Source organism: Macrobrachium nipponense, chromosome 4 (genome assembly GCF_015104395.2).
Source record: "Macrobrachium nipponense isolate FS-2020 chromosome 4, ASM1510439v2, whole genome shotgun sequence".
NCBI classification, from domain to species: domain Eukaryota; kingdom Metazoa; phylum Arthropoda; class Malacostraca; order Decapoda; family Palaemonidae; genus Macrobrachium; species Macrobrachium nipponense.
Window position 1 is genome coordinate 86,266,663 of NC_061100.1, and position 25,661 is coordinate 86,292,323.

The window sequence follows — 25,661 nt, forward strand, 5'->3', positions numbered from 1 at the left end:
TAAAGAAAATGTTATTTTTTTCATAAATTCACCATAAATCGAAATATTGTGCTAGAGACTTCCAATTTGTTGCAAAAGTAAGGTAAATGCGTGAATATTACTAGAGTATAAGCGTTTTAGCTTACAATTGCGTTTTTTGACCATTTCGGTAGTCAAAGTTGACCGAAGGTTGAAAATTTGTCACATCATTTTTTATATGAAAATATTTCAAAATTGATAAAAGCTACAACCATGGGTTGTTTTTAGTTGTATTGTGCATGAAATTGCCCACATTTTCATATATAAAACTTTATGTAACGGCTAATTTAAAATGGTGCAAACACTACCACAAACGCATGTATGATTTTTTTCCGGAAGAGTTACCGCGCAGACGTAAGGAAAAAGTTTTTTAATAAATTCACCATAAATCAAAATATTGTGCTAGAGACTTCCAATTAGTTGCAAAATTAAGGTAAATGATTGAATATTACTAAAATATAAGAGTTTTAGCTTACAATTGCATTTTTTGACCATTTCGGTAGAGTCAAAGTTGACCGAAGGTTGAAATTTTGGCACTTATCATTATTTATATGAAAATATCTCACAACTGATAAAAGCTACAATCATGAGTATTTTTTTGTTGTATTCTACATAAAAATGCACACATTTTCATATATAATACTCCATGTAACGGCTAATTTAAAATGGTACAAAAATTGTCAAAGTGACGAAATAATTTCCGAGATGTGTCACAGATACTTTTTAGTGCGGCAAGAAAGAAATTCGCGCTTGCGTGCCTGCGTAACGATTGTAAACAAAACAACACCTTGATCCGTGAACTCCCAGCATCCCCCAAGGCGCGTGATTCAAGAGTTTTCGGCTGGTAGGCCTAAAAGTATTTTTCCGCGAATTTTTAAAAAAACTTTTGTATGTCGACATAAAATACGTTCAGTCAGCACCCGAGAGACAAAAAATGTCGACGTAAAATACATCCAGTCGGCGTTTAAGGGTTAATAAAATAGAGGATTTGTTGTCTAATATCTTTCAGGGAAATTGTACCGCCTTTCTCTCTAATAAAAAGGGGACCTGAAGACTTATTGCAAGTCCTGGCCAGATAAGATTTGAGGGTGACGACAGGACACAATGATGTGTCTTGTGTAAGAGGAACAATTTTCCATGAAGCCCACCTGTTTTGTGGGTCTTCATTCTTGGCCAAGAATTTCCGATCCGGGGATAGTAGCACTTCACCCGACTGGAGGAATTTGACGTGGTTAGGGTCTCTAGAGAGAGCCGAGAGTTCAGATATTCTGGCGCCTGACGCCAGGCTCATTAAAAATAAAGTTTTTGTACATTCAACTTCCCTGTCAGATATATACTTAGCTATAGACTCCGTCGTCCCCGACAGAAATTCGAATTTTGCGGCACACGCTACAGGTAGGTCAGGTGATCAACCGCCCTGCCGCTGGGTGGCAGGAATAGGAACCATTCCCATTTTCTAATCAGATTTTCTCTGTCGCCGGTTCCGGTAACATCGTTGCTGGTTCCTCCTGACTTGACTTTCGTTTTTTCATCGCCGTTGATCTTCTGGACTGATTTATTTGGTGACGTATTGGATCTCTGGTTTGGCATACGCTTTTGTGGACTGTTTTTTGGATTTGGCTTTGGATTATTCTCAAGATGTCGGACTCTAACTATGCAGTTAGAAGATGTGTGAATGAGGGTTGTAGTGTGAGACTACCGAAAGCTTCGGTAGATCCTCACACTGTATGCAAGAGGTGTAGGGGGAATGAATGTTCTGTATCTAACACTTGCAATGAATGTGTAAATTTGAGTGAGGAGGAATGGAAGACTCTAAATTCCTACTTCAGGAAATTGGAGAAGGATAGGGCTAGAAAAGCTTCCTCCAGAAGCTTGAGTAGGTCTCGCTCTAACGAGCCAATTAGTATAGCACCTAATCCTCAAGTAATCGTTGCTTCCTCCCATACAGTATCAGCACTTTCTCCCTTCTCAGATACTGCGAATTCATCGTCGGAAATTGCAGATTTGAAGGCTGCCCTCAAGAGGATGGAGCGTAAAATGCAAGCTCTAGAAGGTAAGCAAAGTGCAGTGGAAAGTGATGTTAGTGTCCCCAGTGCAGTGGAGGGTGCGTCTGATCGGCTCTGTCTCGCTCCCAGGCCTAGACCTCTTCCAAGCTCCCAGGCCCAGAGGAGAAGGAATGTCGAAAGCCTTACGGAGGTTACGGAGAATCCCCACCGATCAGACGTCCCCTCGGCAGGATCTGTGGCGTCCCAGACTGCCAAGGATCGCCATTGGAAAGGCATCCTCAAAGAGTGCTTCTCCTCGTCCGATTCGTCTCCTCACAGACGTGGATGGAGTTCGGACGATCTATCGCGTCCTACGAAAAGAAGTTGGAAAGCTCCTACTTTGGACTCGAGCCCGGAACGCTTTCCAGAAGAGTCTCCATACGAGAGGAGGAGAGCCAAGAAAGCCTTGATTGCGCCTGCTCTCGGCTCGGAGTCTCCTACATCATCCAGACCTCCTTCCCTTCATTCTGATAAGGAGGAGGAAGATACAGCTACTAAGATTCTCCTTAAAATGCAGGAGCAAATCTCGTCATTGGTAGGAGTTCTAAAAAAGGATCCTCCTTGGAGGAAAGACTTTTCTTCCTATAAAAAGATCTTCTCGTCCAGTGGACATTCCTGGCTCCAAGCGCCTCTCCTCTACTCCTTGTCCTAGGTCCGAGGCGCCAGATAGAGTATCCTCTGACAACGAAGCACCAGCCAGGCGCATGGCGCCAACTAGGCGAAAAGCGCCAGATGTGGGCAGCCCGGACAGGCTCAATTATTGTCCGATGCGGACAGCGCCAGCCAGGCTCGAGGCGCCAACTAGGCGCAAAGCGCCAGATGCGGACAGCCCGGTCAGGCGCGAGTATTGTCCGATGCGGACAGCGCCAGCCAAGCGCGAGGGCGTCAACCAGGCGTGAGGCCCCAACCAGACGCGAAGCGCCAGCCAGGATCTCCAGCTTCACCTTTCGAGAAAGAAGTTAACCGGGAGGCTCCTCTTTGTAGCTTTTCGCAGGATCAGCCTTCTCCTGACAGGGATGCAAGATGTCGCACAGGCGGCCGTCGCCCTTGTCAGGATGGCTCTGGTACTGCTAGAAGCTTTTCGCAGGGTCAGCCATCTCCTGGCAGGGACGCAAGATGTCGCACAGGCGGCCGTCGCCCTTGTCAGGATGGTTCTGATAATGATAGGAGTTTTTCGCAGGATCAGCCTTCTCCTGGCAGGGACGCAAGATGTCCGACAGGCGGCCGTCGCCCTTGTCAGGATGGCTCTAATACTGCTAGAAGCCCTTCACCTTGCGAAAAGAGGCGCTCTCCTTCGGTTGATCGCTCTTCTCCCATCAGAACTGGACAAGAGCTTGAAGATATTTCGGACTCAGAAGCTCATAGGGGTGCGGGTCTCTCGGACTACAAAACATTAGCAGCTCTTTTGCTGCAAGAATTTGGAGATTCTCTGAGTCCTGCCGCCCCTCCGTCTCCTCGTTCGTTGTTCACGAGTACGAAGACCTCTAAATCATCCTCCTTCTTGAAGATGCGCCCGACCATTTCCATGAAGAAAGCGCTACAGTCTTTTGGAAATTGGCTCAGCTCCAAGGAGGAACCTGGAAAGACTGTCTTTACCTGCCCCCCCATCCAGGCTTTCTGGGAGGAGAGGCATTTGGTATGAGACAGGGGAAGCAATGGGGCTCGCTCTCCCTGCTTCGGCTGAGGCAGATTTCTCCACGCTTGTGGACGCGTCGAGGAGACAATCCCTGTCATCTGCAAGAACCACTTGGGGAATGTCGGAAATGGACCATCTCCTCAAGGGATTATTCCATGTCTTGGAAGTTTTTAACTTTCTAGACTGGTCCCTTGGGGCGTTGGCCAAGAAGACACAGGACCCTGACTTCCTGAGCCCCGAAGTCCTGCATAGTATACAGGTGGTCCCCGGGTTACGATGGCTCCAGCTTACGACGTTCCGAGGTTACGACGCTTTTTCTTAGATATTCCTTGAAAAATCCGCCCTGGGTTATGACGCTTGTTCCGAGGTTACGACGCTGACGCTTCCGACGCTCCAAGTTAACGACGCTTTTAAGAAATGCATACTATGATAAGAATCCTTTATAGTTTAGCACAGTATATTAATAAAAATAAGTTTTTGGTTAGATTACAACAAAAATTTTGAGGTTATGATGATTTTCGACACTTTTTATGTCATATTTTTTTTATTTTTTTAGTGACGCCTCATATGCGGAACTAGTTTCCGAGCGAATGAATACACTAGCTTGGAATGCGCAGTTTATAACAGTTCAAAAGTGCTAATAATGAAAAAATCATTGCTTGTTTCCAGTATACATAATTAACAAAACTAAGTTTCTGGTTAGATTACAACACAAATTCCAAGGTTACGACGGTTTTTTATGCTTTTTAACGATACCTCATACGCAGAACTAGTTTCTGAGCGGAGGGCGCATAAATTAATTTATGCTATTAAACTGTATGGTAACCATAGTCAAGGATAAGGAACGCATTCTCAAGCAGTATACATATCCTTTAATACAAAACAGCAAAATATCATTGAAACATTATTTCACTTAAAGAATCCATTTATACTCTACTTAGATTTGGATATAAAAACCATAGTTTCTCTCTCTCTCTCTCTCTCTCTCTCTCTCTCTTTGTATTTTCCGACAAAAATGATCACTAATTAGTGTATTTTGATGTTTATTTTCATGACTAAATACATTTTTATAATACAAAAATGATTGACTTATTTTCAAATATTAATTTTGATTAATACTGTATTAGTAAGTTTAATAAGTTGGAATGATATCACATTATAAAAATAATAATTCTCTCTCTCTCTCTCTCTCTCTCTCTCTCTCTCTCTCTCTCTCTCTCTCTCTCTCTCTCTCTCTCTCTCTCTACTACAAAGATGTATGTTTTTTTGTATGATAAATAAATGATTTACTATTTTCAAATATTAATATTAATTTATACAACAATGATATCAATTCATTAAAGAAAATACCATAGTGAATTAGTAAGGTTTTAGCTTATATATTTATAAAATTATGGAAGAATGAAGGAAATCCCAGTCTTCTCTAAGTAACCTTTTTCTAACTCCAGGTACTAAAACTGTCAGATATATCAAGTTCTGTGACAGCCAGGAGGGGGAAGTGCTCATGAAATTTCCCCCCTCTCTCTCTCTCTCTCTCTCTCTCTCTCTCTCTCTCTCTCTCTCTCTCATTTACTGAGACTCGAGATTTTTTATGTACTTGTACTATTTGTTTTTAATACTTTCAAATAATAATAATAATAATAATAATAATAATAATAACTGTAATTACAAAATTCATATGTGATAGTGTTTTAAAGAAATACAGTACTAATCTATCCATGTCACTTTTAATTAAGGTTAACTCTCTCTTTTTTTTTGCCACACAAGATAAAATAATGTGTCATAGTGGTAACTCCCTCTCTTTCACTGGAAACGTTATAAGTATTTTTTGAGAGAACAGAGAGAGATAAACACTCTCTCTCTCTCTCTCTCTCTCTCTCTCTCTCTCTCTCTCTCTTACCGAGATGAAAGAATTTTTATGGTACTAGTATGTAAAATGTTTATTGATAATTTCAGTTATTTAAACAAATATAAACCTCCTTTATACCGTGCTGGTGCTACAAGTTGTAATGCTCTCTCTCTCTCTCTCTCTCTCTCTCTCTCTCTCTCTCTCTCTCTCTCTCTCTCTCTCTCTCTCTCTTGTATTTTAATGAAAATATACAGTAATTTGTGAATACACAGTGTTGCACATGAAAAAAGTAAATTAGTGATAATTTTAGAGATACGGCCCTAAGAAAAATTGCAAATTAGTGAAATTTTCCCTGTGGACATGTTTTCAACAACGTTGTTCCGGCTTACGACGATTTTCGGGTTCGACGCGTCTTAAGAACGGAACCCCCGTCGTAACCCGGGGACTGCATGTATTAGCGTGCATGGACAAGGCGGTCCAAGATGGATCTGGGGAAGTGGCCTCCCTTTTCGGAGCAGGAATATGTACTTAAGAAGAGGGCTGTATTCAGCTCTTTCCTTACAAAAGCTGTCTCTCCTGTTCAGAGGTCGTCTCTGCTTTACGCACCTCTTTCGAACCAGCTTTTCCCTTCTCAGTTAGTGAGAGATATTTCTCACTCACTCACTGAGAAGGCGACTCAAGATCTTCTGGTGCAGTCAGCAAAGAAGACGAGGCCAGCCGTTCCCGCTGTGAAGAAGGAGTCACGTAACCCACAGCCGCCCTTTCGAGGGAGTTCATCTTCTCGATCCTCCTCTAGAAAGAGAGGAACTGAAAAGAGGCAGGTCTTCCTTCAGACCAGTTAAGAAGACCAAATGATATGTCAGTCCTCCAAACACCAGTAGGCGCCAGGCTTCTGAAGTTCTCAGAAGCATGGGCTGTGAGAGAGGCAGACACCTGGTCCCTCTCGATCGTGAGAAAAGGATAGCTCATCCCCTTCAGAGACAGGCCTCCCTTGACGTCGACCCCAAGGGAACTGTCTGCGAAGTACAAAGACCCTGCCAAGAGAGAAACTCTATTGCATCTTGTAGACCAGATGTTAGAAAAGGAGGCCATCGAACTAGTGCAGGATCCACACTCCCAAGGCTTCTACAATCGACTGTTCCTCGTCCCGAAAGCCTAGGGGGGGGTGGAGGCCTGTATACTGGACGTAAGCGCACTGAACCGTTTCGTAGAGAAGAAGAAATTCTCTATGGAAACTTCCAACTCGGTTCTTGCGGCTCTGCGTCCTGGAGATTGGATGGTCTCCCTGGACCTGCAGGACGCGTATTTTCATGTCCCCCTGCATCCTGCATCGAGGAAATATCTTCGGTTCATGATACAGGGCAGGATCTTTCAGTTCAGGGCTTTGTGCTTCGGCCTGTCTACGGCCCCTCAAGTTTTCACGGGCCTGATGAGAAACGTAGCACAATGGCTACATCTGAAGGGGGTGAACATATCTCTTTACTTGGATGTTTGGCTCATAAGAGCCAAATCGAAACATCAGTGTTTGGAGGACCTGGAAATGACTTTGGATCTTGTACGATCGCTCGGACTACTTGTGAACCTCGAGAAGTCCCAGATGATCCCCAGCCAGAACATTGTCTATCTGAGGATTCAGATGGATTCTCGGGGTTTTCGAGTGTTTCCGTCGCGAGAAAGAATTGTTCGAGGCTTGGAAAAAGTCTCAATCTTCTTAGAGAAAGAACGGAGCTCAGCAAGGGAATGGGTCAGTCTCCTGGGTACCCTTTCGTCGCTGGAGCAGTTCGTTTCCCCGGGGAGGCTCAACCTGAGACCTCTGCAGTTCTACCTACAAAGAATGTGGAATCGGAAGACAGGAGAACTGTCGGATTCTTTTCCCATTCAACCTGGAGATCAAGTCCCACTTGAAGTGGTGGTTAACCCCTCTAGAGAGGAACGAAGGAGTGTCCCTTTCTCTTCGGAACCCGCTCCTAGTGTTGTTTTCCGACGCCTCGGAGACAGGATGGGGAGCAACACTGGGAACGAAAGAGGTGTCAGGCACCTGACGAGAACAGGTGTCCTGGCACATCAACGCGAAGGAACTTCTGGCTATCCATTTAGCCCTAAAGTACTTTGAATCGGACGTCAGAGGCGTGGTAGTCCAGGTCAATTCGGACAATACCACGTCTCTGGCTTACATCCGAAAGCAGGGAAGGACTCACTCTTTCTCCCTATACGTGATAGCAAGAGCTCTGTTAATCTGGGCAGAGGAACGAGGCATCATACTCCTGACAAGATTCGTGCAAGGAGTAAAGAATGTAAGAGCAGACCGACTGAGCGGGAAGAACCAGGTCCTTCCAACAGAGTGGACCCTCCACTCCGAAGTCTGCCAGAAGCTCTGGTCCCTCTGGGGGAAACCTCAGATAGACCTGTTCGCCACGTTCCTCTCCAGAAGGATGGACAACTTCTGCTCATCAGTGGAAGATCCCAGAGCCATAGCGATCGATGCCCTCCTCCTGGATTGGTCGGGCATAGACGCTTACGCCTTTCCCCCATTCAAGCTTCTGGGGGAAGTGCTAAGGAAGTTTGTGTCCTCAAAAGGAACAAGAATGACACTCATCGCTCCCTATTGGCCCGCTCAAGATTGGTTCACAGAGGTACTGGAATGGACGGTGGACTTTCCCAGATCTCTTCTCGAATGGACAGATCTGCTCAAACAACCCCACTTCGAGAGGTTCCACAAAAACCTCCCCGCTCTCTCCCTGACTGCCTTTCGACTATCGAAAGACTCGTCAGAGCTAGAGGCTTTTCTCGAAAAGCTGCGAGCGCAATCGCCAGAGCCCGCAGGTCTTCTACCCTGCGGGTTTATTAATCGAAGTGGGAAGTCTTCCGTAGATGGTGTAGGTCGAAGAAGCTGTCCTCCTCCAATACCTCTGTGACCGACATTGCCGATTTTCTTCTCTTCCTAAGAGAAGAATCACATTTGGCGGTTTCCACCATTAAAGGATACAGGAGCATGCTCTCTGCTGTATTCAGGAATAGGGGCCTGAACATAGAGGAAAACAAAGATCTTCATGATCTTATACGGTCCTTCGAGACCTCCAAGACTAGATCCTCTCTACCTCCTAGCTGGAATCTAGACGTAGTCCTCAAGTTCCTCACATCGGATAGGTTCGAACCTCCTCATCAAGCCTCGTTTAGAGATATCACGAGGAAGTGCATTTTTCTCCTGGCCCTCGTGACTGCCAAGAGGGTCAGTGAACTGCATGGATTAGATTCTTGTGTGGGATTTAAAGGAGATTCTGCAGTTGTCTCTTCCCAACCTCTGTTTCTGGCTAAAAACGAGAACCCTTCTAGACCTTGGCCCAGAAGTTTTGAAGTGAAGGGACTTTCTCCTCTTGTCGGGAGAGAGTTAGAAAGGTCTCTTTGTCCAGTCAGAACTCTGAAGTTTTATCTTCAAAAGAAGAATCAATTGCAGGGTTGCCGTCAGAGTCTCTAGTGTGCTGTGAGGGACCCGAAGAGACCCATGTCAAAAAATGCACTAGCGTTCTTTGTTAGAAATGTGATATCGGAAGCACACATGAAGTGCCAAGATGAATCCTTGAAACTGCTGAGGGTTAAAGCGCATGAGGTACGTGCGGTTGCAACCTCTCTATCTTTCAACAGGAATATGTCGATGAAAGATATTTTAGCAGCGACGTACTGGAGATGCAACTCTGTTTGCTTCCCATTACTTAAAGGATGTCAGAGTGACATACGAGAGATGCTTCTCTCTTGGTCCGTATGTATCAGCGGATATACTGTGCTGGGACGAGGAGCTAATACTGATCCTTAATGAGTTTAGTTTGTTTTTACAAGTTTGGTGTTGAGTTTTTAGGGTTGTTTGAAAGGATGGTGGGGATAACTCCTTTCAATCTCATTACTAACCCGGGTGTTAGGATCAGGTGATCGGGATCGGTGTTGTGCTCCTTGATGATGCCTTTAGGCAAGGTGTTTTGTCATGTAAGTGGATGGGACCCCATTGACAAAGATCCTCAGGCTCTGTCGAGTAAGCAGATAAGACCCCATTGACAGACCCACAAGAACTCTTAGCATGAGGTCACTACCTCGCTGAGGCTCTTGAAGCAGGCTCCTAGGCAGTAGCCATGAAGTCTTCCACCAAAACAGGTAGGAACCAAGATTTTTTTATATATTACCTATAACGTATGCTGTCTTCCTGTCTTTTTCATTTTTTAGCTGTCTCTTACCCACCACCAAGGGTGCCAATCAGCTAAGTACATATCTGATAGGGAAGTTGAATGTACAAAAATGATATTGTTATGTTACAATAAAGTTTTGTACATACTTACCTGGCAGATATATACAATTAAATGGCCCACCCAGCCTCCCCTCAGGAGACAAGTGGAAGAGAAAATCTGATTAGAAAACGGGAATGGTTCCTATTCCTGCCACCCAGCGGCAGGGCGGTAGATCACCTGACCTACCTGTAGCGTGTGCCGCGAAATTTGAATTTCTGTCGGGGACGACGGAGTCTATAGCTAAGTATATCTGCCAGGTAAGTATGTACAAAACTTTATTGTAACATAATAATATCATTTTCCTGAGAAGGGTTGTATATGAGCATGAATCATTATCAGTGTCTGAGGCCAATCTAAGAACATCATTTAAGAACCAGGAGACTGTATGAGGGCGGTCTACTGGTCTCAGGCAGGCACATGCTTGCGGGATTGAAGAGAAGTATGAATCCGACAAATCAATACTAAAGTCAAGCTGAAAAATCTTCCTTAAGGCAGATTTGATTGTAGTAATGGTACTAGCAGCGAGGCCTTTCTTGAATAGAGTTCTAAAGAATGAAATCGCCAGATTCGTAGTCATGTGTTGGGCATCAGTTTCTTTTAGAAAGATGGCCAATTTCTTCACTGCTGAATCATACTGTCTGAGTGTTGACTCTCTCTTATCAGATTCTATAAACAGGATGTTTAGTGGATTGATACTAGCATCCTTTTGGGCCTCAACCTTCATGAAGTCCATAAAGTTAAGGCATTCAGAATTCTTGAGGAAGCTGACACAGTCCGAGTTTGTACTACTTGAGTCAGTTCTGGACAGGGGATCCGTCTGGGACGGAGATTCAATTCTAGCAGAAGAGGAAACCAATTGCTCTTTGGCCAGTTGGGTGCAACCAATGCTACCTGTCCCGTGAAAGATCTTAGCTTGTGCAGGACTTTCATCAGAAGATTTACTGGAGGGAACAGATAAATCTTCTGCCAACCGTTCCAGTCTATGGACATCACATCTGTGGCGTGAGCTAGAGGGTCCAGGTTGGGAGCTACGTAACACGGGAGTTTGTGATTGTGGCGAACAGATTTTCTTGAAGGCCCGGGATTTGGTTGCAAATCCAGCGGAATGACTTCATGTCCAGGGACCACTCCGACTCCAGCGGAGTCGTCCTGGATAGTGAGTTTGCGATGACATTCCTTACTCCTGCCAGGTGAGTGGCTGACAGGTGCCAATGACTTTACGTTGCTAACGAGAAAATCGCAATCATTATGGGGTTTACTTTGCTCGACCTGGAGCCGCCTCTGTTTATGCAATGTACTACCACTGCGCTGTCCAAGACTAACCTTATATGAACGTTTTTGGCTGGAGCCAGGCGTTTCAGTCAGAAAAATGGCTAGGACATTGATGTGGAACTGGCGGAACATCTCCGACCATGTTCCTTGAACTTTTTTGTATTGTGAGTAACTTCCCCAACTGCTCAGAGAGGCGTCTGTGTGGATCGTTAGAGACGGCGGAGGGAATTGCAGTGGCACTGACTTGGACAGGCTCTGCCGTTACGTCCATGGACAGGCTCTGCCGTTACGTCCATGGACGGAGCCTTTTCATTAATATCGGCGGAATTAGTGAGCTCTTGTCCCTGAGTTTGGTGTTGGCTTTCTTCCGCCAGACTCGATTGATATCCTTTAGTCTGGCTTTCAACAGGACCTCCCTTATCGAGGCAAACTGCAGTGAACCTAGAATTCTCTCTTGGGTATGACGAGAAGCCTTTTTGTTTTTGAGGAACTGTCTCGTATCCTTTGCTATCTCCCTGACTTTCTTGGATGGGAGAGATAGTTTGTGCGAATTTAGGTCCCATTGGATTCCCAGCCATTGAAAGCGGGAAGCCGGAACGAGCCGGGATTTTTCTTTGTTTATCTGGAAACCCAGATATTCTAGGAATTCTATCACTTTGGCTGTTGCTTTGCGACACTCCTCGCCATTGGTTGCCCAAATGAGTCAGTCTTCTAGGTAAGCCACTAACATTACCCCTCGAGTTCTTAGCTCTCGAACTATCGTCTCTCCTAACTTGGTGAATATTCTGGGCGCTATATTGAGCCCGAATGGCATGACTGAATGAGTAAGCCTGTTTTCCTAGTTTGAAGCCTAGGTACGGAGAGAAATTTCTTGCTATCGGAACATGATAGTAAGCATCTGTAAGATCTATAGAGGTGGTGACGGCCCTACAGGGAAGTTAGGTCTGTACCTGTGAGACGGTCAGCATGCAGAACTTGTCACATTGAATGTATGAGTTGAGACGGGACAAGTCCAGAATCACTCTTCGTTTGTCTGAGTCCTTTTTTGGTACACTGAACAAATCCTCCGACCCAACACTTTAGGGACGTTTTGGTTTCCTGCTGGAGGGCCAAGCTAGCCTGTAAAAAAGGGAATCGAATTAGTATCCCATCTGGGGAATAGTATATCCAAGAAATTTCATAAAGTTGCCGTAATACAGAAATTTCACGTAAATGATGAGGTGAGGAAGTTACCTACCGTCTCGTCAGAGATGATGGTCACCATATCATAGCACACTGTACAAGCGTCGGGGTGCCAGACCAGCTAGTCCTCCAGCTGGACGGCACAGTTTGCTTGTGACCTACAGACCACATGCCCGTAGGGCTTGATGAGGGTAGCGGAGCAACCTTCCGCCTGGCAACGGACCATCTGTAAGTTGAAAGGTCAAATGAGTATTATACGAAAAGCGCTGGAGTTAACTCCGGCGGAAGCATGCACCTTAACCTAGATATCGGTTCATGACTTACTCACTGAATGACTTCAACTCATGAATAAAGAAAAAGCTCTGGGTGTTTCCGCCTGCTTCGGAGTCCGTCTTCGGGAAGGTAAAGATATACCCAGTGTATGGGGTCTGAGACGAGCAGGACCGAGGAGCAGGAAAGACCTAATCCTGAGTCTGGTCGTACTGAATCAGAAAAGCTACGGATTGACGTAGTCGCATATCTGAACCCTTTACCGTCCCCACCAAAATGGGGAAGAGCGAAAGCAAGAAAACGGAAAACTGAGCGGCGGAAACCTGGTATGAAAAACTCCGGTGGCGAGTGTGATGGTAGACCACACTACTTCCAGAGATATACCTACAGAGTTTTAAATGAATGTATAATACATCTGGTAATCTGGTGTAATCTCTTAAAGGCTTGGCCTACTCCGGAGTCTCATAATCCCGTTGTCATAAAGTAATGCCGGTGGAGACAGGCTGATATGAGTGGAACAGGGGAAAAGGTAAGACCTAGGCCTGAACTTGAACGGATTCGGGGGGAGGGGGGGTGGGTGGGGGGGAGCAAATCTAAGGTAGCTAGAAACGCAACTCTGAGCCCAAATCCGTCCACACATGAGTGGGGAGGCGGAGACAACAGGGAGAAAGGACAACTGAGCGGTGGAGCAGTAGAAATGTACGATCCGGTGCGCAGCCCACTGGCTGGTGTGATGGTAGGCCCCACCTAACTGGCGGAGCTACAGGCCCGGAGACATGTATAAGATTACACCTAATGCCAGTAACCACTCCCCCCCAACCCATCCCTCCCCCCATCGGACAGAAGATGCTCTAGCTGCTGTTCATCGGTAGAAATACTTGTACCGCGAGCTAATAGGCAGCTTCAGGCCGAGCCGGTGCTGGGGGTTTGGGGGGGTGGATGGAAGGGGGGGTTGGCCGGTTGTGAACACTTGGCCATAGCAACCGATCAGAGGTCACCACCTACGGGAAGCTGTACTAGCCTACTACTAAAGGGGACAGGGAGCAGTAGACCAGCTGGCCCCCTAGGGGGTGGCCAGTCGTGATTGTTTGGTCACAGCAACCGATCGGTGATCACCACCTACGGGAAGATATGCTAGCCTACTACTAAAGGGGGCAGGAGGCGGCAGGCCAACTGGCACCCTAAAGGAGGCAAGGCCAAGGCAATACGCAACCCAACAACAACATAATAATAATAGAATAATGAGGCATCACTGGAAGAGTTGCAAGGGGACAGTAAGGTGAAAAAGGATATACCCAGCAGGGATCTGGCCTAACCCTCCGAGATCGATACGGATCCGGTCAGGTAGGCCAGATAGGCCTCCAAGGACGTCATGACGAGGACGGTAGTCACTCAACCAAGCCCTCCAAAATCGAAATTTTGATCTGGTCAGGTAGGGAGGAAGGTCCAACAAACATGACAAGAGAGAGAGACTCTATCCTGGATCGTCCTCCCTGCGAGCACCGTAGCGCAGGCAGGGGGGGGACAATGGAGGGCCTAAGGGGTAGAGGGTTAGGGTCACCTGGCCTACCTTCCAAAACCTAGCCTAGGCCTGGTTGGGTAAGCCAGGGAGGGAGAGCAAAACTTCCAACCTCACAGTGATATGAAAATCATTTGCGTAAAATCAAGTGCATAGCTGGCTAACATAGAAAACAGTAAAGCATCTATGCATAAATTCGCGAGAGAAACAGAGGACTCGCTCTCTCTACCACGCTAGCGTATGATAGGCTAACTGGAAGCCCAAATACACTACACACATATAAAATACAAATAAATAATACGTATGAAGGTGAACGAACACGCTCCTGAGGGACTGAGGAGAAAGCCAAAGGCTAGAAATACGAAATAAACAATAAATTAAGGACCCCAGAGGACGTCAGGAGCACGTTAGAGCCTACGACGTATAATGAAGATTGTAAAATCAGAACTCCAGATACGGCAGGAGTTATGAAAGGCACGGGAATACGAAAAACGGTAACTCTAAAACCTGGAGCAAGTGTAATCATAAATAAGCAAAGATAAATAACGCACGCGTCTGATGATGCACCCAAGATGGCGGATGAAAAAAGCGTCACCCCGGTTCGTTAGAATTAAGGGGCCGAACAGGCAAATAAGGGAATGCATTGTGACCACACGAATTACAAAAACGCAAAATGGAATACTCAACTTGGATGAAGAAGCTGGGAGCTCCGCAGCAGACATAGCTTCGCCAAAAGAAAACACACAAGGGGAGCAACGAAGACACGTGCGTAACCAATGCAGCTAATTACAGGAATGAAGATGCCGGGCGTGGGTAGTAGTAGTATTAGCGAGCAGAAGGTGGAAGGGGTAGTCTTTGTAATGGCTCTCGCCGTGGGAGGGACTTTGAAAGGAATCTTCTAATTGGCAGAAGTCCTGTGGTAGTGGCTTCCACTCGCCCCAGTGCTTATACCGACACCCTTGGGTGATCGAGCTGAAGGTAGTAACTTCAGCATTCCATTCTAGCTTTTTCTCTGGTATATTTAGAATCTATTTACACTTAGAAATGCGAGCTACAGGATCATTTCACCGGCAGACACAGGTCAAACCCAGAAGTATGTTTTTCAAAAATTGTGATATTTTGTGAAGTTCCATTTCAACAAAATCTTCATTGATATGTGAAGATTTGAAATAATCTGTTTTGCCTTTGAAATTTGAACCACATATTGTATACTGTGGTTAAAATAATTCCAGTCCTTGATTATTAGTTGCTTTACCTCACCTAGGCATTGTGGAAATTAAAAAATCAGCTCAACATGCTTGTTGAACTTCTAAATACTATAGGCAGTCTCCGGTTATTGGGGGGGTTCTGTTCCCGTGGAGGTGCCAATAAGCAAAAACCGCCATTAACCGAAACTCTGTGATTTATGGCACCTCTGTTAGGTATGTATGGTGCCATAAGGCACCTTATGGCACCGATAACTGGAACTTGGCCTGTTATGGTGCCAAAAATTGCTGATTGATCCCCATAAAACCGGATCGCTGATAACTGAGTCTGCGGATAACCGCGGACTGCCTGTATAAGAAAAGGTAGGTTCATATTTATAGAACATAATGATTTCCATTGCTTTAGTTTTATAATTCTATGTACATAAATGATCAACTTTTGTAAAAGTTATTTGTGTAATTTAATGGTGAATCAGAGTCATATGAAGTTTTTGCTTTTTTGAAGGTGTTCCACTTGGAGGCATTGGCTCAGGGACTATTGGCCGAGGATTTCGAGGAGAATTTTGTCGTTACCAGATTGTCCCCGGAATTTATGAATATCACACTGTTATGGCAAATCAGTTTATTGTTACTATAAGAGACCCTAAAGGCAATACTCTTTATCAAAAAGTTTTATCAACTCACAGGTATGGAAAAATATTTATATAATTGTATGAAGTCTTTTTCTTTTAAGAACAAATGTCTGTATTTGTAGAGACATGTGAGTTTTGTTATTCTTAATTTTAACCATTTTTGAATTTCTTAATTTTTTGAAATGAGAAAGAATATTAATATTTTTGTATAGGTAGTTCAATGTTATGCTAATTAACATTCTTTTGTAAAGTCCTTATTGTGTTCAGCATCTTTTTACTGCTTTATTAATGTAACTTGTGTCAATTTGCACAGGCCTTCTTTTATCAGTTCATTTGTATTCTTCCTAAGAAGTATAGCTTTATTTCTGTTTCCACATTTTCTTTAAGAGACAACCATATTCACTTCTTAATAGCTTTAAAAAGCAGAGCCAGTCCAGTTGGTAGTTATTTTTATTAGATGCATTACTCCCCTATTTTAAGTGCTATTTTTGATGTTTGAGCAAAGAAATGTGCTGCAAATTCTGAAAATTTTTCTTGTTTCTTTTAGAATTATTGGTTTTAACTTCTGCCTGTTTAAAGGCTAAGTGCAATTGTCAGTCAGAACAAAGAACATAATTAAAGTTAAGTCAGAGATAGAGAATGTTTACTCTTTTATCTTGACTGGTATAGGTACTAGGTAATTACATACTGAAAAATAAAAATAAACAAAGAACAAATGAAAGTTTCTTTGTTTCGCTTGTCTTTTTGAAAGACTTTATAAAGATTTCTGTATTTCTTAGCTTGATTGTATTGAGATGCTGAAGACATGACAATGAAAACTTGCCACAACTTTATTATTTGGGATGAAACTTACCTACTGTTAAAGTTAGCTTACATTTTTGTGTTGTTAGGTGGGATCAGCTTTCAAAATAAACAGAAGAATCTTTCTTGGCTGATCCAGATGGACTGTCTATAATAACCTAATTCCCAACAGGTGGTATTGGAATGCTTACTATCATGTCAGAATTCTTCTGCTGTGTCCTTTTGGTTATAAGGTGTTTTATGGGCTTTTGATATTTACACAATTGGGGCAGAATGATGGGGATAGATTTTGAGGGATATTCATTGAAACTCTGCTTTTCCTTAACCTATTTTATTTCGTTAATACTACAGAACAGAAACTTCATTTTTCTTGTCACTATAATTCTTCAAATACTTATCCTTTTTTTTTTTACCTAACTTAGAGTTATTTAATATTACCCCAATCACCTAAGAACCTAACCGACCTTAGATTTATTAGCTATGAAAAATACAAATTGATTAAAGAATTTGTCATTTCTTAATATTATAGCAGTCTGAGACCTATAAGCAGAACTATATCTAACTTAGTACATGTACCATATAAATTCTCTCATCTCAGCAAGAGAGATAGAGAAGAGTTATTCTTACTTGAAAGTGAAATGGAAAGGTTATTTCTTTAAAATACTATCACATGCAAATTTTGTAATTGCATACAGTTATATTATTGTTATCATCACTAATAATATAATAGTATAATGATATTTGAAAATATTAATAAATACAGTACACACCTGTACCATAAAGTTCTCTCATCTGTGAGAGAGAGAGAGAGAGAATTATTATTTTTATTGTTTAATGTTATTTAATTTACACATAAAAGCTTGAAAAACTTATAAATTACATAAAGTATTAAGCAAACACTTTTGCAGGGTTTCTCCAGGATTCAAAAATGTTGCATTTGCATTCGTGTATCTGTGAAATACTTGTGTGTGATGATTAGTTAGGTTCCAATAAAAAGTTTGCACTATTGCGAATTTGCACAACTCAAATCTTGTAAGATTGAGGTAGTATTACTATACTTCCTTTCCTTTCTTAGGGATCTTTTTTCTTGCACTTTACCTCATTGTTCTCACTTTCCTTCCCAGCACAGTAGATACTCTTAGACATTTCAGCCATTTTGTTTACCATCTCACACACTTTCTTATCCATCACCTTTATCCTTGTAACCAATCTGTTTTCCCTTGCCTGGGCTTCCTCTTACTTGACCTGAATGCTGATCATCTTATACATCAGCCTATCCCACCTCTCGTTCCAGTCTTGCTCCCCTTCACCTTACCCAATACTGTCCAAACCTGCTCCCTCTGCCATGTCCAATTATGTACCCCACTCTTACTTTACTATCAAATGCCCCACAGGTGCCAAATTATTATTATGGCGGGGCTTTTGATATTTACACAATTGGGGCAGAATGACAAGAACAGATTTGGAGGTTATTCAGTGAAACTCAACTCTTCCTTAACCTACTCTGTTTCCTTAATAATACAAAAGGGAAACTTAATTTTTCATGTCATTATAATTCTTCTAAAACTTATCCTCTTTTACCTAACATAGAGTAACTTAACCCTTAAATGCCGACTGGACGTATTTTACGTCGACATTTTTTGTCTCTTGGGTGCCGACTGGACGTATTTTACGTCGACATACAAAGGTTTTTTTTTAAATTCGCGGAAAAATACTTTTAGGCCTACTAGCCAAAAACTCTTGAATCACGCGCCTTGGGGGATGCTGGGAGTTCACGGATCAAGGTGTTGTTTTGTTTACAATCGTTACGCAGGCGCGCAAGTGCGAATTTCTTTCTTGCCGCACTAAAAAGTATCGGTGACACATCTCTGAAATTATTTTGTCACTTTGACATAATTTTTGCACCATTTTAAATTAGCCGTTACATGGAGTATTATATATGAAAATATGCACATTTTTATGTAGAATACAACAAAAAAATACTCATGATTGTAGCTTTTATCAGCTTTGAGATATTTTCATATAAATAACGATAAGTGCCAAAATTTCAACCTTCGGTCAACTTTGACTCTACCGAAATGGTCGAAAAACGCAATTGTAAGCTAAAACTCTTATATTTTAGTAATATTCAACTATTTACCTTAATTTTGCAACTAATTGGAAGTCTCTAGCACAATATTTCGATTTATGGTGAATTTATTAAAAAACTTATTCCTTACGTCCGCGCGGTAACTCTTCCGAAAAAAATCATACATGCGATTGTGGTAATGTTTGCACCATTTTAAAATTAGCAGTTACATAAAGTTTTATATATGGAAATGTGCGCAATTTCATGCACAATACAACTAAAAACAACCCATGGTTGTAGCTTTTATCAATTTTGAAATATTTTCATATAAAAAATGATGTGACAAATTTTCAACCTTTTGTCAACTTTGACTCTACCGAAATGGTCGAAAAACGCAATTGTAAGCTTAAACGCTTATATTCTAGTAATATTCAAGCATTTACCTTCATTTGGCAACAAATTGGAAGTCTCTAGCACAATATTTTGATTTATGGTGAATTTATGAAAAAAATAACTATTTCTTCTCGTCCGCGCGGTAACTCTTCCGAAAAAATCATACGTGCGATTGTGGTAATGTTTGCACCATTTTAAATTAGCCGTTACATAATGTTTTATATATGAAAATGTGCGCAATTTCATGTAAAATACAACAAAAAATAATTGAAGGTTGTAGCTTTTCTCATTTTCGAAATATTTGCATATAAATCACGATAAATAGAAAAAAAACCCCGTTCGGTGAACTTTGACTCTACCGAAATGGTCGAAAAACGCAATTGTAAGCTAAAACTCTTACAGTCTAGTAATATTCAGTCATTTATCTTCATCTTGAAACAAATTTGAAGTCTCCAGCACAATATTTAGATTTATGGTGAATTTAGAAAAAAATACTTTCCTTCCCTCCGTGCACGGATTCTCCGCCACAAATCTCCGAAATGTGTACGTCCCATTCTCAGAATATTTGCTCCGTTTCATATTAGGCATTTCTTAGAGTTTTATATATGAAAATTTGCTCAATTTCATGTAGAATAAAACAAAAAATATTTGAAGGTTGTAGCTTTTCTAATTTCCGAAATAATTTCATATAAAAAAATATATAAAAAAATTCGACATTCAGTCAACTTTAACTTGTCAGATATGGTCAAAAACTGCAATAGTAAGCTAATACTCTTACAGTATAGTAATATTCAATCATTTGTCTTCATTTTGAAAGATATTGGAAGTCTCTAGGACAATATTTAGATTTATGGTGAATTTTTGAAAAAAATATTTGTTTACGTCCTCGTGTTACGAATTCATGCATTATTTTGTGATAATATTTTCTCTGTGTTGCTTTGATCATTTTACAATGTGTTATATACCAAAATGATTGCAATTTAGTGTACATTACAACGAAAAAAACATTAACTCGTTACCTTTAACCGTTTTGCGCATAGCGCGATTTGAATACAATTATATATGAAATTTTGTTGTCACGCTATCATATATCGCATTATTTATATATGATAATGATAATTTTTTTCATTTCTGATGGTTGCATACTAAACTTCAGGCAATGAAAAAAAAGGAGCCAAAAATGAACTCTTAATCTTGTAAACTAAGCGCGCTGTGATTTTTTGAAAAAAATATTTTTTCCGCTTCCGCGCTTACTCTGAGACTGCCTCGGCACACGGAAGACAATTTTTAATATACCCCTTCGGCGTTTAAGGGTTAATAATACCCAAACCACCTAAGAACCTAGACCTAATTCCTTAATATCACAACAGTCTGAAACCTTTAAAGAGAAATATATTCAAATTAAACTTATTTAATTTACTCTTACTCTTACCACCTAAAGAACCTAAACCTAATTCCTGACCTTAAATCTATAGTGTTTACTCCCTAACTATCAGGAAGACCTTAACCTAATTAAAGAACCCTAATTTACGTCTTCAACCTAAATCTACAATCCTCCCATCTTAATACTATCAAAAGAACCCCATCCGATACTAGTTATCCCAACTTTGGTCTTCCAGACTTTTTCAGATTGGAGACCAGCTTGCTCAGCATCAATCTTTTTTATTTGTCTATACACTTCTTCCTACTGGAGAGATTAAGCAGTATTCTCTATTCGCAGGAAGTGTATTGAGATTGGCACCTTTTAGAGCCTTTTAGGGGTTAACGTTATTTGGAGGAATGGAGAGAAGGGTGGCACAAAAATAAATGTTTCCATAATCTAGTAGCTTCATTTTCTCTAATTTTCTTATCCATTCTCTTCATTCTTACTCTATTTTGAACTACCCTTCTTCTTGGTCTTTCTTTGGTTCCTTTCTTTCTACCAGGTCAGGTAGAAGAGGAGCAAGGCAGTAACTGAAAGAAAAAAAAATTAAGATCAACTGTCACATTAAATACTCATAACACAAAAATAAAGCACTACAGTTTCTAAAACAGAAACCTCTTCTTACAAACCCAATCAGGTCTACCACAGTGTGAACTGGCTGCAGTAATTTTTTTTTTTTTTTTTTTTTTACTATGGCTGATTTTGTCCTGTATGGTATTGTGCTTATTTTCTGTTTTGCATTACAGTATGTCATTTACAGCAACCAGAGATAGAAGTATTAGGTGCTGTAGTATTCCAGTTACCTTGATAGTTTCTGAACCATTTATCAGCACTGAAGGTGTTCAGTCATATAGTACTAGTATATGTATAATCATTTATTCCTTCCATTTTTAACATTAACCTTCATACCCAATCCCTTCCTTCCATCATCTCATATTTCTCACCTTCTGGCAACTGTACATGTATGTTCTAGCAGCCCTTCTTCTGCTGCTTCTTGTGTTGTACAGACAGCTCCTGCTTTTGCCGCCATAGGGTTGTCTCCCTTGGATTTGTTGTTGAAGTGCAAGGTGGGTGATTGCCTATACAGTAGAGCATCATGTGAGAACCCTCTGCCTTCTTCCATCCAGCTGTCACCCTCCCTACCATCGTCTTGTCTAGTGAGCAGGCAACGGTACAATCCTTGTTGTATATAGCAGAGCCTCAAATTTATGCTTAAGGTGGATCTTTTTGTCTTCTTGCTTTAATCAGTCAAGCTCCTGGCAAAGTAAACTGTTGCACAATTTGGGCCAGAGCAACTATTTGGTAGCATAGGTAATGAACACAGATGTCTACCTGTACCTCAGTTTACCTCAGAGTCATAACCACAAGTCTGGATACTTTCTCTTTGGGAACAGGTGGCTGCTCAACTGGTTGTGTAGTCACCGAGACTTCTCGGATAGCAAAGTATTTTGTCCAGGGTACTCGGAGGGCATAACACTTGGTTTGAATAGTGGAATGATTGACTTTTATTTTTTCCTTCCTCTGTGAGGCAGCAGCTCAGGTTGAGTACGTATGTGTTGGGTAAGACGCAGTTGCCAGTAGTCTGCACAATCGAGCGCTCAGTCTAAAGCTTTGGCTTGTTATATGTGACTCTTTCTACTTTACCTTTTATTAAGGGGTGCTGGTAAAACTATATTCTTAACCCATCAGTTTTCTATGGCCAGATTTTTTTAGTTGCCCTCTGCCTTGTCACCTGTGGTAGGGGGTTACATTCAATTTATAGATGACCTTCTGCCTGAGGAGTGAGTGTCCTACATAAAAGACAGTGGTTTGTATTTGTAAAAGGTCAGATAACAATTTTTTTTTTATTTGTGTTTTTCCTAGGTATGAACCAGGGCCTTTTGTTTTAACCTCCCCTCATCCACCCCACTTTATCCCAGATGCTGAAGGAAAGTGCTCAGTATTGGTAGATGAGTGGAGATGGTTCTTTCACCACCCTCTTACTCTCACTTATCTACCATGTTACTGAGTTTCAGTGGTCGATTCCATTTCACGCTAAAGAATATCTTCATGAAAGGATTTGGCTTGTATACCTAAGGAAACTACAGCTTAATGTGAAAAATGTGTTACTTTCCAGTCCAATATGAGATTACCAGTTTTTATCTTTTAAAGTTCGGTAAGTATTTAGGTTCCAGTTGCTGGAAATACCTCAACAGTAGGTTTGGAAATGAGACCTTTAGCTGAGGAATGAATTATACTGGTTTACTTTTGACCGACAAAAGAGATTGGTTGGTGAACTGAAGAGGATCAAATCATTATCAGTGTCAGAAATTAATTCCAAACCCTTGACAAGATGGAGCTTCAGTTATAGAATATAGTTTGAATCGCTTACTATACGTTTGACTACGTATCGTATGTCTACGCTTCAGTGATGTTATGAGGCATTGGCTTTTATTGTTCTTCTATTGGTCTTGAGTGCAGACCTTGATATCAGGAATTGCATGAAAGTGTACTTAACCCACTTTTTTTCTTTTTCTTTTTACATATTTTTTCTCTCCTTTACCTTTTATTCATATGCCAATTCCTAATTCATGTATCACAGATGTTTGGGCAGTAAACTAGTGCCTGCTTCTTTTAAGTGTGTTTGGAAAGGAAGCTGGCACACTTGAAAACTGTCATAAAGTGATGGGTTTGTACTAAAGAAATCAATTTTTTTTAAATATCATGCCTTGGGTGATCAGAAGGTAAAAGTCTTAAAGTAGTTAATTTTGCTATTGAAATATAACTAAATCTAGACATATTTTTCAAGGAAATTCATTTGTGTACAGCAGTAATAATGCTTCTTTGCAGGTGTGTTTTAGTTTTTATTTAAGACTACAAGATTATGTTAATAAATCAATTTTTACTTTCCAGTAAGCCAAAGAAATATTTAGGTGCTTGGGACTGGGGGTTTAGTGGTGCTGATGGCCTCTACTGTGGGTTATATCCAAGATCTTGGACTGTATATAATATTAAGGAACAAAGTATTCGTCTCATATGTCGTCAGATTTCACCTGTTATTCCACACAATTATAAAGTAAGTATCAAGCATGGTAAGGTTCTTGAGTTGTATGTATATAATTGTATGAGATATAGTACGTGTGCCTCGAGATACGAAATTAATCCGTTCTGAGGCGCCTTTCATATCATGAGGTTTTCGTATCTTGGACCACATTTTACATGTAAAATGGCTAATCCGTTCCAAGCCCTCCAAAAACACCCCAGTAAATTTCATAATAAAGCTAAATTGACCTATAAACAATGAAATACTACAACAATTTGGACCATTCAGTACCTAAATTAATAAAAAAAAAATGCAAAATAACCTGTAAATAAAGTGTATATTAGAGTACATGGTAACAAGAAATATACTGTACGTAAAATGTGGAAGCTTACCTTTCGAGTGAGGCTATCTCCGAAAGTGGCGGCAGTGGAGGAGGAGGACAAATGGCAGATAATGTACGTACGTACGTACACTTAACTTTATGAAAACATAAAAAATTTAAGGAAAACTATAAAACTAAAATTTACAAAACACATTAACGAATCTGTAACACTACAAAACACTAAAAATTAAAAAAAAAATTTCTCTTTTTGATTTTTAACTTTTTTTTTTTTTTTTTTTTTTCTTTTACTTTTACGTAGGCTCTCTGCTCTCTCTCTCTCTTTTTTTTTTTTTTTTTTTTTTTTTTTTTAACACAGAATTTCAACTTCATCACCACTTTCAACGTTCTGTTTATCACTTGGTTCTTCCTTTTTGCTTTCAACTTTCTTCTTTTCATCAGTTGGTTCTTCCTTTTTGCTTTCAAATTTCTGTTTTTTATCACTTGGTTCTTCCTTTTTGCTTACTCCTGCTAATGCTGAAGGCCTCTTTGAAAAGTAACGATCCAAGGAAGATTGCTTCTGCCTACTTTTCACAATGTTCCTGAAACGACTCAGGCAAACTTTATCGAACTGCGCAAGCATACGACCTGTGTAAGCCTTTTCGGGGTGTCTCTTTTTGATAAATGATTGCGGCTAGAACATCCTTCATTTCTGCTGTTGTCATAGGGTCCTCTTCCTCTTCCTCGCCGCTGCTAGAGAACTCCTCTTGAACGACGTTATGTTGCATGGCCTCCAACTCCTTTAGGTTATCCTTCGTAAGCTCCTCTTGGTGCTCCTCGAGAAGGTCATTGATGTCGTCCTCGTCGATGACCAGCCCCATGGACTTGCCGAGTGCAACGATCTCATCAAGATCTGGTTGGGAAACAGTTTCGGGATCGCCAACTGTTTCGGACTCTGCAGCACCAACTTTGCCCACGTCGAATCCCTCGAAGTCTCGGGCGGATACGGCATCAGGGCAGAGTTTCCTCCACGAGGAATTCAAGGTTCACCTCGAAACCTCCTGCCAAGCTTGGTCGATGAGTCGGATACAAATGATGATGTCGAAATGCTCCTTCCAAAATTGACGCAAGGTGAGGTTTGTGGTATCGGTGATGTCGAAACATTTCTTGAAAAGATGTTTCATGTACAGCTTCTTAAAGTTCGCTATCACTTGCTGGTCCATGGGTTGGAGGAGAGGTATGGTGTTGGGCGGAAGAAAGAGAATCTTAACGAAGGAATATTCCGCTAGGATATCTTCCTTGAGGCCAGGTGGGTGGGGAAGGGCATTGTCCAACACCAGCAGACATTTCAGAGGGAGGCGCTTCGCTTCCAAAAATTTCTTCACTGTTGGGCCGAAACACAGATTTACCCACTCGGTGAACAAAAGCCTCGTTACCCAGGCTTTTGCATTAGCCCTCCACATCACTGGAAGCTTCTCCTTCAGCACTTTGTGAGCCTTGAAGGCTCGAGGAGTCTCGAAATGATAGACCAGTAGGGGCTTCACCTTGCAATCCCCACAGGCGTTGGAACAAAGTGCGAGCGTAAGCCTGTCTTTCATAGGCTTATGTCCGGGTAGCTTCTTCTCTTCCTCCGTGATGTACGTCTGACGAGGCATTTTTTTCCAAAAAAGGCCAGTCTCATCACAGTTGAAGACTTGCTTTGAACTGTAGCCTTCCTTGGTCATCATCTCGTC

At 41.6% G+C, this 25,661-nt stretch overlaps 2 protein-coding genes across 4 annotated transcripts in view; both read left to right on the top strand.

The window, feature by feature from the left end:
• Window positions 1–25,661, top strand: part of LOC135210986 (transmembrane protein 17B-like) — a 708,558-nt gene that overhangs the window by 66,282 nt on the left and 616,615 nt on the right. The gene's annotated exons all lie outside the window — the stretch shown is intronic.
• The window catches only part of LOC135210983 (non-lysosomal glucosylceramidase-like), a 343,346-nt gene that overhangs the window by 32,375 nt on the left and 285,310 nt on the right, over window positions 1–25,661 (top strand). Inside the window, exons 2-3 of the mRNA XM_064243984.1 lie at window positions 15,776–15,956; window positions 23,480–23,642. Coding sequence (XP_064100054.1) covers window positions 15,776–15,956; window positions 23,480–23,642 — 344 coding nt within the window. The remainder of the gene's footprint in view (window positions 1–15,775; window positions 15,957–23,479; window positions 23,643–25,661) is intronic.